Here is a 10,519-nt window from a genome sequence, read left to right as displayed (position 1 = left end):
GAAAAAGTGATGATAAAAAACATTCAAATAAATTAAGCAAAAATCAGTATTCTAAGGTAAATCACAAGACTAAAGAAAAGGCTGAAGTAAAAATATGAGAAATTACTCAATTTCTAATGTAAATTAATAACTTGTCTATATATAATATGCATATATCTTATATGTAACTTTTTTAAATGAATCTGTGATCACACAGATGAGGATCCTCCATTCAGTGATGTACATCACAACCTATCTACATCTGCCAATTCTGTACAATTCTTGTAAATCCTCCACAAGTTAACAACAGAGCACTTTATTCATTGGTTATGTCTTGCTCCTACTATATGACCAATATTTTTGATTGTGCATCTGTCCATATCCTTTATGTCACTTCTATTTAATTCTTACTTTGTAATGTGTTGTAGACAAAAGCCTCTCCGTTTTTGGCATCTCAAAATTTAACTTCTTTGGAGACTGTAATATTACATAATTTAGTAATACAGCACCAGATTTTTTTAAAATCATAACTATAATTTCATCAGTGTCAGGAGCTCTCAGTGAGGAAATTTTCTCTACCAATGCAGATATGCTAATGCCCCCACATCAGCTGGAATTGCCAGAATAGTAGTATTAGAAAGATGAGGCTTTGTTTCAGAGATAAATTTGGGATTTTTAAATACACTATACAAATTCCCCAAAGCAATCCTGCTACGAGAGGGAGAGGAAGGGAGAGAGTAGAGAAGAGAGATCCTGTCTCCAACACATACTGGCTGTATGACCCCATGCGAATCACTTAACCGTTCTGCGCTAAGCAGCCTAAGACTATAAGTTTGAGGTTTGTGTTCAGTCATGTCCAACTCTTCATTTGGGGTTTTCTTGTGTTTATCCTTTCCTTCTACAGCTCATTTTACATATGAGGAAACTGAGACAAACAGATTTAAGTGACCTACCCATGGTCACACAGCTAGTACGTGTTTAAGGCCTCTAAGGCCAAATCCGAAATCAGGTTTTCCTGATTAACTCCAACCTTTGCTCTATCCACCACATTACCTACCTGCCCTTGAGAGAAGGTGCCAACCTGCATTAGTCATTCCTCACCCAGTAGTTTCCCATATCAATGAAATTACAAGTCCAATCCCTTTCCCAATCTACCTATTTATCAGAACAGCATTATGCACTTTATTGATAAATGTTGATACAACAGATCAGACTAGCCAGTAGGCATTCTTCATCCACTTGTTTTCTTCACTTACGTCACCTGTAAGGCAAGCCAAAGAGACCTGGGAAGAGCTGTGATCTACCCTTCTCATTTCACCTTCTCCTTCCCCACCCCTCACTCACCCATCATTCAGAAAAATCTCGTAAATAAAATCTGGCAACTACCTCTACAGGTATTGCAGACCCTACCCCTTCCTCATCAGGAGCCACAACTCCTAATCAAGACCCAGAAAATTCTCACCACCAGTTTTTGGCACCATCAAATGGAATAACATGAGAAACAGATATAGCTTTATCAGTGGAAAAGACACTAAAAGAAGTTGGATGACATGGCTTGTAGGAATTGTTCAATTTGGAAACAGGATAATAATGATAGCTAACATTTGTATGGTACTATATGCCAGGCACTGTATTAAACACTTAAATTATCTCATCTGACCCTCACAACACCCTTGGAAGGTTAATGCTATTATTATCCTCATTTAACAAATGAGGAAACTGAGGTAAACAGAAGTTAAGTACTTTGCCCAGGTCATACAGCTAGTGTCTGAAACTAGATTTGAATTCAAGTGTTCCAGACTCCAGACCCAGCATCCTATCCATTGCCCCAACTAGCTGCCCCAAACATAGTATATGCCCATCAAAAGGCTAAAACTCAGAACACAAATGTAAAAGATTATCACTGTTTCATAACAATGAATATCAAAAATTCAGAGAAGCATGTGACTTATATGAATCAATGCAGCGAAGTACATACAATTAAAACAATGGAAATGGAAAGAGCAAAAACACAAAACTCAGTGCTGAATAATTATCACTAAGCTGACCTGCAAAAGAAAAAGAATGCATTTAGCTACCTTCATTGCAAGTAGGGGTCTAAAAGTATGGAACACTACATACTTTTGTCAAACTCAATTCATAAAGCTCATTAGTTTTACTATACCTAGATTTAAGAAAGATAAGGTGAAAGATCATTAGTCAGACCCCATAGACCTATGGGATGGGAGCCTGAGGTCCAGAAGAAGTAAGCTGGAGATCAGCAGGATGCCACAGAGATGGCCAGGTAAGAGGTAATCTTCCACAGAGCATATAAAAATTACAGAGCTTTATTATCAACACTGTGATTTGAAGTTGAGAAGCTGTATTTTTGCTATTGAGAAAGGAGTTCTGGAAAACAATAGCTCAATGTCTGACAAACCCAAAAAGATAAATTACTGGGGAAAAACTTTTTTTACATGAACTACCAGGAAAGCTGGAAAGCATCGTGGCAGAAATGAGAATTAAACTATCATCTTACAACACAATCAATAGTACATCTAAAATGAACAGATGACTTGAATATAAAGGGTCACAAGATAAAAAATAAACAGAAAACATCAAGTACTTTACAAAACTATGATTAGAGAATTCCTAAGCAAAGGACAGGAGATCATAAAAGAATTCAGACAATTTTGATTACATAAAATTAAAAATCTGATATTCAAAATATAAAGGGAAGTGACAAACATTACCAAAAGCCATTACCCAAAGGACACTAAAGTTTTCAAATGAAAACTTGTAGACTATAAATGACTACATGTAAGTAGACTCTAAAATCCTAAAACCAGGAGAAATGGAAATTAAAACTCTTAAGTTTCATTCCATGTAAACTGGCAAACATGCAAAAAGGAAAGGAAAGGAATAATCAATTTTGGAGTGGCTGGGGGAAGCCATAGGCACTGTTGAAAGAGTCGTACAACTGCCCTGGTTTAATTCAGAATTATGCAAAACAAGTATTACCACAAAAAAGTCAAAGATAAGGTCCCACACACACCAAAATGGTCAATGCAGCATTTCTTGTGGTTGTGACAAACTGGAAATTGTGTTCCATCACCTGAAGAATGGCTGAAAAAACCACAGTAAGAAATGACAAATATAAGGAATTAAGAGAAAAATGGGAAAATGAAATTGATGCAAAGCAAAATAAGCAGAACTTAGAACAATACACACAATGACTAAAATGGTGCAATAAAAAGACTACAGAAAGGAAGTTATACTTGGGAGTAATGGAAAAACACTAAAGAGACACTAAAACACACCCCCACCTTGTGGCATAAGTAGCCTATAACATGACATCCAATACATTGTCAAATAGTTTTAGCATCAAATGTTTTCGTTCACTGGTTTTTTCTTTTTTCTTCACAAGACAGGGTTCAATCAGGGCTAGAGAGGGTGAGGTAGGAAATGACTCCACATAAGGATAGAAATAGCAATAAAAAATTTTTACCCCTCCTAGGAAAAGGAACTCAGAATGTCAAGTATTCTATGCTGGTTTGGTCCATAATTTATTTCTTTTTTTTCCTACACAGAAAATACCTAGTTTCGAAGACTTGGGTAATCATCAAGAACTATACTCTGGTTTTGATATTACCTAAAATACTTGCTAATACAAAATACTAAATAACTTTCCAATAAAACAAAGGCATTCTTTTTTTTTAAGCCAAAAAGGTACTTTTCCCATAGGCAAGAAGAAACAAATCTTTTTGCTCTTCTACCTTATCCCAAAATTCACATTTTTAAATCCATCATTACAAAAGATACACAAAATATTTACTTCTGAAAGAAAACATTGCGACAGGTGTAAAGTGTCAAAGATCAATTTCCTATCTGACAAAATATTTTTCTAAGTACTGACCACCTTCAATGTTATTTTTATCATGTCACACTACAGAAATAGTTCTAATTCCAAATCATTCCTTGCTATCATTACATATTTTTACTATAGAAACTTTATTTCTTTTCAAACATCTAGCAGCTGCAGCAAAAACAAAATTCCACATGCCCCTGAAATTATAATATTAAATATTTTTATCTTTTAAAGCCCATCATGCTGAGGGAAGAAAACAGAAATAGAGGCTGGGTTATAAACTGTAAGGGCCAAAACATATAGCTGGTACTGATTCTGGTGAGTAGCTTTTTTTGCTGTGATTTAAGTTTCTTAACTTTTTTTTTAATCTAGATTTTACCACTCTATTAAGAAAACATTAAAGAATAAGACCTCCTAAAAAGGCATTCCATTCCTAAACACAAGATAGATGTGACTGAAGGAAAGCTTCATACACAAATACAATCTTCAGATTTTCAAAAATCATTTTAAACGTCCTATTCCTTTTAGAGTTGTCCCTTCAAAACAAATAAAATCTCAAAAACAGATAAATCTAATTCTCATTTTGGGCATGTAGGCCTCAACTATCATTTAACGATTAGAGAGAATTAAAGTATGTACTTACATCAAAAAAATCAAAGGATATTTCATCATGAAAAATGTGGGAGATTAGGAGCAGGCAATACCAAGAACTCCAAATTTGCTAAAAATAAACTATTTCTGGCTCCCAAGTTTTAAAAATATATATTAAATAGCTGCCTCAAGTTTCATTTCATTCATTTACTTTCCACAACCAAAAGTTTTATTCCAGTTTTCATACAGTTCCAAATCTTTTAGAGACACACTCGGGCGCACAGTTCGGAAAGCATTTTCAAAATCAACAAAAGCTATTGGTCGAACTTGGTCCGGCGTGACTGTGGCAATGTCAATTGTCTGTAAACTTCGGATAGGACCTAAAGAAGCTTCTCGGCAAAGCTGTGTCATATCTGCTCCAGAGAATCCATCAGACTGCTTAACAATCAGGCATATTTCCTCTTCACTAAGGCAAAAGTGCTCCTTGGCCATCAGATTTTTTACTATCTGCTTTCTTGCTGAAGCTTCTGGGAGTGGAATATATAGTCTCTTTACCAATCTTCTCCGAGCAGCTTCATCAATTTCTTGTGGCCTATTGGTTGCTCCCACCACTAAAATACGTTCTTCAGAAGATGTGGTTGCTCCATCTAACTGAACTAAAAACTCAGTTTTTATCCTTCTGGAAGACTCATGCTCACCATCTCCACGCTGTGACAACAAGGAGTCAATTTCATCAATAAATATCACAGCTGGCTGCTGACATCTTGCAACGGCAAACAGGGCACGAACCATTTTCTCTCCTTCACCCACCCATTTAGAAGTCAAGGAAGAAGCACTGATACTAAAGAATGTTGCCCCAGACTGACTTGCAATGCACTTTCCAATTAGGGTTTTACCTGTTCCAGGAGGACCAAAGAGCAGGATCCCTTTGGGAGGCCCTCGTAAGCCAGTAAAGATGTCTGGCCTCAACATAGGCCAAACAACTATCTCCTTTATTGTGGTTTTAGCAAATTCAACTCCTGCTATGTCTTCCCAGTTTACTGGTGGGCCATGATCCATGATCTCATTCATAATAAGTTCGATCATCTTTGGCTCTAGATTCTTCAAACGTTCATCAACTGGATGAGCTGGTTCTGTAGGCACAGTCCCATGAGGTTTACACTGCATTCCTCCTTTCTCATCTCTACCATCTTGTCTGGCTAGGGGAGAAACAAACTTCCCAAATATTCCCCGAGATCTGCCAGCTCCCAGAGATTTTTTTACTCCACCATATGAAACGCCTGGTGTACGTTGGGGTTGGTGGCTTTTCTTTTGCTGATCTATCCATAGCTGTTCTTTTGCAGTTTTAAAATTAGACAGGCTGTTCTCAACCCTGTGGCCACTGGCTTCTGTGTTACTAAGAGTATTATTCAGTGTGGGATTAGAAATGGCTTCAATGCCATCATTGCCAGAATCATAAAATGTCTTCTTTTTCCCAGGATTTACATACCCAGAATGAAAAAAGGTTTGATTCAATGACATGCTTAATGCCGCCGTATTGGCTTTTGTAGTATCACTTGCCACTTTGACATTTCCAAATAATGGAGTAACATGGAACTTTGCACTGGGCAGTTCATCTAAAGGCACTGAGGATGCAGGAAAATCATCTGTAGTTTTGGTAATAATGGGCAGTTGACTATTCTGAGGGTGGATCAAGGATGCTGGTTTCTTTGGAATGCCTAATGTCTGTTCTGTACAATTAGGTTTGGGTTTAGAAAAACCAAAGGCACTGACCTCCTTATGGATTACTACTGATGCATCTGCTGGTGCCAACAGAGAATCTTTGAACTTTCTGCCAGCCTGCATCATCTCTTGCACACCATTTAATTTGAAAACATTATTTATTGTTAATCCAGATTGCCACTTGCCACTGTCAGTTTGCTGGCACCTTGCCATAGTCAAAATGTTTTCTGCATAGTTATTCAAGCCAGTCTCTACATTGTCAGAGTCAATAATTGCAGAGTATTTGTCTGCATATTTTCTGAAGAGTCTCGTAGCACAAGCCTGGGAGATCTCAGAATTTGCCAGTGCATACTGAATCCGTAAAATCTGTGCACGGAAGGCATCTGCCTTCTGGCTTGGAGTACAGGTGCCAGAGGTGATATCAAAGTAATTCTTCTGCCATTCACTCAAATGCAGAGATCTAGTGCTTGGGGTCTGCATTTTGGAGGTTCTATTAAAAAATAAGAAAAAAGAAAAAGGATCAGTATATAGTACTTTAAGAATTACCAAGTGCATTATACACATTATCTCATTTGATTCTCATATTAGCCCTCTGAGGTAGGTACTACAGGTAAAAAAAAAAAAGCAAAGAAGTCACTGTGTTAAGATTTTTTACCAAGAATCTTAAAACACATTTTAAAAAATAAAATCTTTTTCTAACTAATCTGCATCTTGAGAGGCAAGGTGGTGTAGTAGATAGAAGGCCAGCTTTGGAGCCTGGATTCAAGATTTGCCTCTGACATAAGCCTGTGATCACAAAAGCTAATAAATCATTTAACTACTTAATGCATCAGGCACCTTTCTAAAATTATAACAAAGAAGTTGGCCAGTCTATAATTGGGAGAGTTTCTACACTAATAAAATCACAGGCCCGAAACAAAAAAAAAAACTAACCAAACAATCACAAAAACCCAGCAGACAAATAGCACTCTTCACATAGTGAAGTGAACTTAAAATTCTAAAATAATTGAAACTCTTACTTGGAGAAATTCCTAACATAAGACCTCAGTTTAAACACAAACACAAATAAATGTTAATTGGCTACATTCTAGCTCTTCCTTGAACTAAGAACAGATGGCCACACTCAGCCTCAAGGCTGCAGGTTCTCCACTCCTGGTACTAAACTATAACTAAGGCATGGTAGGAAGTCAGTAAATTACCTAATACATTTGATTTACTCTCTGCAATCACTGACTGGTTATTTCAAATGGGATGATGACTATTAAAAAAAAGAAACTGGCAATAACTATGATTAATGCATGAAATTATGATGCTGAATTAATAAATTATGATAGAGAGGTGAATTAGGACAACTTGGGTTCAAAGCCTATTTCAGACACATAGTAGTTATCTGACTCAGGGCAAGCTATTTAACCTCTCAGTGCCCCAGGCAACTAAGTTCTGTAAATAGGAGTAACTCTCCATCTTGCAAATTAAATTACAAGTAACTAGTTTGGAAATAACTGAATCTTATGACAAGAACACAAGAGGTGTTGGTCATGTGGCAAGGATAAACTGCTCAGGCCTGTAGCCTGTTGAATAGACCTACTGTGTCACAGTTATGGGATATGGAAGAGAATAATAAGAGAATAGGCAGGTATGAATGTAATGGCAGGAACATTCATACTGATGAGAGCACAGATCCTCCATTTATACTTAGTTAAAACTTACAGCTAGGTGGCCCAGTATATAGAGTATTAGACTTGCTGTCTGGAAAAACTTGCTCAAATCCTGCTTTAGTCCCTTTACTAGTTGGGTGACCCTGGGCACAGCCTTAGTTTCCTCATCAGTAAAATGGGAATAGCAAGGACCTCCCAAGTGTAGGAAGGATCAAACAAGGTAACATATATACAAACCTTAAAGTATTCCTTATCAGCTATTATTATTAAAAATCAAGTCCTAAAGCTTTTCGTTAGTAAGATACTTAAAACCAGAATAACTTTATGCATTTTAAAAAAGCCTCATCCCCTCAAGCTAATCCATTAGCAATCTTTACCTACCTCCCAAACAAAGCCAAATTCCAAGAAAAAATTACCTTAAACTGATTTCATTTCCTCTACTAAATCCTTAGACTGCAACTTCAGTCATTTCTTTCAAACTGCTTTCTCCAAGTTACTAATTTAACTGTCTCTTGATTTCAAAATTCAATGGACTTTGCTCAATTCCTACATTTCTTACATCTATATCATTCTCTATTTTCTCAAAGATCACCTCCCTTGGTTCAAATCCTCCCCAGATAGATGTGTTTCAACAGCCTGCCAATTGGTCTCCCTGCCAGAGACCAAAGCATACTTGAAACATTGGCTAAAATGATTTTCCAAAATCTCAGATCTGACCATGTCATTTCCCTAATACAGTGTTTCCCATTTAAGGGTTAGGAAAGATGGTCCAAATGGTTCATGATAAAAATTCTTTCACAGTGTTTTAAGCAGTAAATAAATGCCAAACTATGTTACAAATATATTTTCCCTTGTGACAAGTATATGCATGCTTTAAATATACTGAGTTTCCGAAGTGATTTGGAGTTTTGAGGGGCAAAAGTTATCACTGTAGTTACTGTAAGCACTTCATGCATAAATCTAAGACAGTGAGTCGTACATTAAATCATCCTACAAGTTTATGATACTTCTTTTTTTTTTGGTGTTGAAAGGAATTCACACAGAACAAAAAATGTTGGGAACGATGCCTTAATCAAAAAGCTCCAATGATGCCCAAAGTCACAATGAGCCAAAACTTGAGCCAGTCTTCTTACCATCCAAACTTGAAATCCACTGTTCTTTCCATTACATCACTCAACATGTTGTCAACAAAGTCCCTTTCCTCTCAACTTTTTCATAAAAAAGGTGAATTTAATACAGGATAACTCAAGGCAGTTGTTATTCCAAGTTCCACAAAACCAAGCACCTTACATAAGGTAACCTCCCTGGGTAGGTCTCCTAGGAAATTAAAAGTTGGAAGAGGCCTCACCAATAAATAATGATTCAACCTATTTTATAGAAGTCAAATCTAAAATCCAGAGCGGTTTAGTTACTTGCCCAGGGTCACAAGAAGCCCAAGGAAACTAGTAACCCAGTAGATGGTAAGCTCCGTGGGGGGAGCCACTGCCTTTTGCTTCTTTTTGTATTTCAAGGACTAACACAGTGCCTGGCACACAGTAGGCGGTTAATGTTTATTCAATTTAATTGAATCATGGCAGAGCACAGAACTGGAACTAAAATGTACCTTAGAAGCCATCTAATATAATTTTACATATGAGGAAACCAAGGCACGAAGCTGTTAAGTAACTTACCAAAGATCACACGGCTAATATGTCTGTGGGTAAGCAGGGGTAGGGATTTGGAGCCAAGTCCTGACTCCAATTCCTTTGCTCCTGCCTTTTCCTTTAAGATGACCTTCCCTCCTGTGCCTCCACTAAAATGTAAGCCCATTAAGGGCAGGAACTGTTGCTTTGTATGCCCAGAACACTGCACAGTACATGGCACACAGTCAGAGTTTAATAAATGCTGAATAACTGATGCCTTGGCATCCATCCCCAGCTCATAGCACAGTGCAGGGACCACAGTTGGAGCTTAATAAAAGTTACTGGGCTGAATGAGGGACTGTTCCCTGCTGCCTTCCCCCACGCGAGCCGGCCCCGGGACGGCGAAGGCGGGGGACTTGGGGCACCCCCCCAACGCTGCGCGCCCGGAGCCAACCGCATAGCCAGCCCCGCAGGCCAGCACTTCCAATGGAAGCCCGAGCCCGGGGAAAACCCGCGGGGCAGCGAGCGTCGCCCCCCGTTAGGGCGCCGACTGGGGAGCCGGCCCCGGATCCGTGCCTCAGTTTCCCCGGGAAAAGGACGGTGATGGCGGAATTAAATTTCCCATCTTGCCCTGCAGATCCTTCTCAGACCTACCTACCTCCCGCTTGAGGGGGACCCCGTGAAAAAGCCGTGGGGAGGGAAAGGGTCAGGGGCTTCCCGAGTCCAGCGCGCTTCAACTTGGAGTCCGGAGCGGGGAGTCCCCCATGGCCACAGCTACAAACGCTCGCCCCTCCTGCAGCGCGGGAGTCCGGTCTGGGACGCGCCCCCCGAGCAGGGATGGGCGGGGCAGCCACGCGCCACAGAAGGCACGCACGCGCGCACGAGGCGACGCCTACGTCCGGCGTCCCGACGCACGCAGCGTGCTTCCCGGCTCCTGTCAGATTCCCGCTCAGGCGCTGATTCTGGGCGTGGGAGCCGAGCCGACCGGGAGGGTGGTCGTCCCTGAGGAACTGGGGTGTAGGACTTTCCCCGGCTCACACAGGTAGTTAGTAACGGAAGCGGGGTTCAAACCCATGCAGTCCATCAGTCAGTCAGAAGGC

General features: G+C 39.3%; 1 protein-coding gene across 2 annotated transcripts; it reads right to left on the bottom strand.

Annotated features, from left to right (window-relative positions):
- Positions 1-2,290: 2,290 nt before the first annotated feature.
- Positions 2,291-10,283, bottom strand: FIGNL1 (fidgetin like 1). 2 transcript variants are annotated; one of them, XM_020981311.2, is made up of 2 exons: positions 10,074-10,283; positions 2,291-6,629 (listed from the first exon to the last, which is right to left on the bottom strand). In XM_020981311.2, the coding sequence occupies exon 2, from the start codon at positions 6,617-6,619 to the stop codon at positions 4,625-4,627; it is 1,995 nt and encodes a 664-aa protein (XP_020836970.1). In that variant the 5' UTR covers positions 6,620-6,629; positions 10,074-10,283; the 3' UTR covers positions 2,291-4,624. The 2 variants fall into 2 exon arrangements, with proteins under 2 accessions (XP_020836970.1, XP_020836969.1); XM_020981310.2 differs by having other exon boundaries at positions 10,078-10,160.
- Positions 10,284-10,519: the final 236 nt, after the last annotated feature.

The sequence above is a fragment of the Phascolarctos cinereus genome, unplaced genomic scaffold (assembly GCF_003287225.1).
Source record: "Phascolarctos cinereus isolate Bilbo 61053 unplaced genomic scaffold, phaCin_HiC Scaffold_4;HRSCAF=312, whole genome shotgun sequence".
In the NCBI taxonomy this organism is placed as follows: Eukaryota; Metazoa; Chordata; class Mammalia; order Diprotodontia; family Phascolarctidae; genus Phascolarctos; species Phascolarctos cinereus.
Note: the sequence above shows the minus strand (reverse complement) of the source record. Positions and strands in the feature narration are given on the sequence as shown.

Bases quoted from the DNA above. Each gene is read 5' to 3' on its own strand.
- FIGNL1 (XM_020981311.2), bottom strand. From the start codon at position 6,619: ATGCAGACCCCAAGCACTAGATCTCTGCATTTGAGTGAATGGCAGAAG.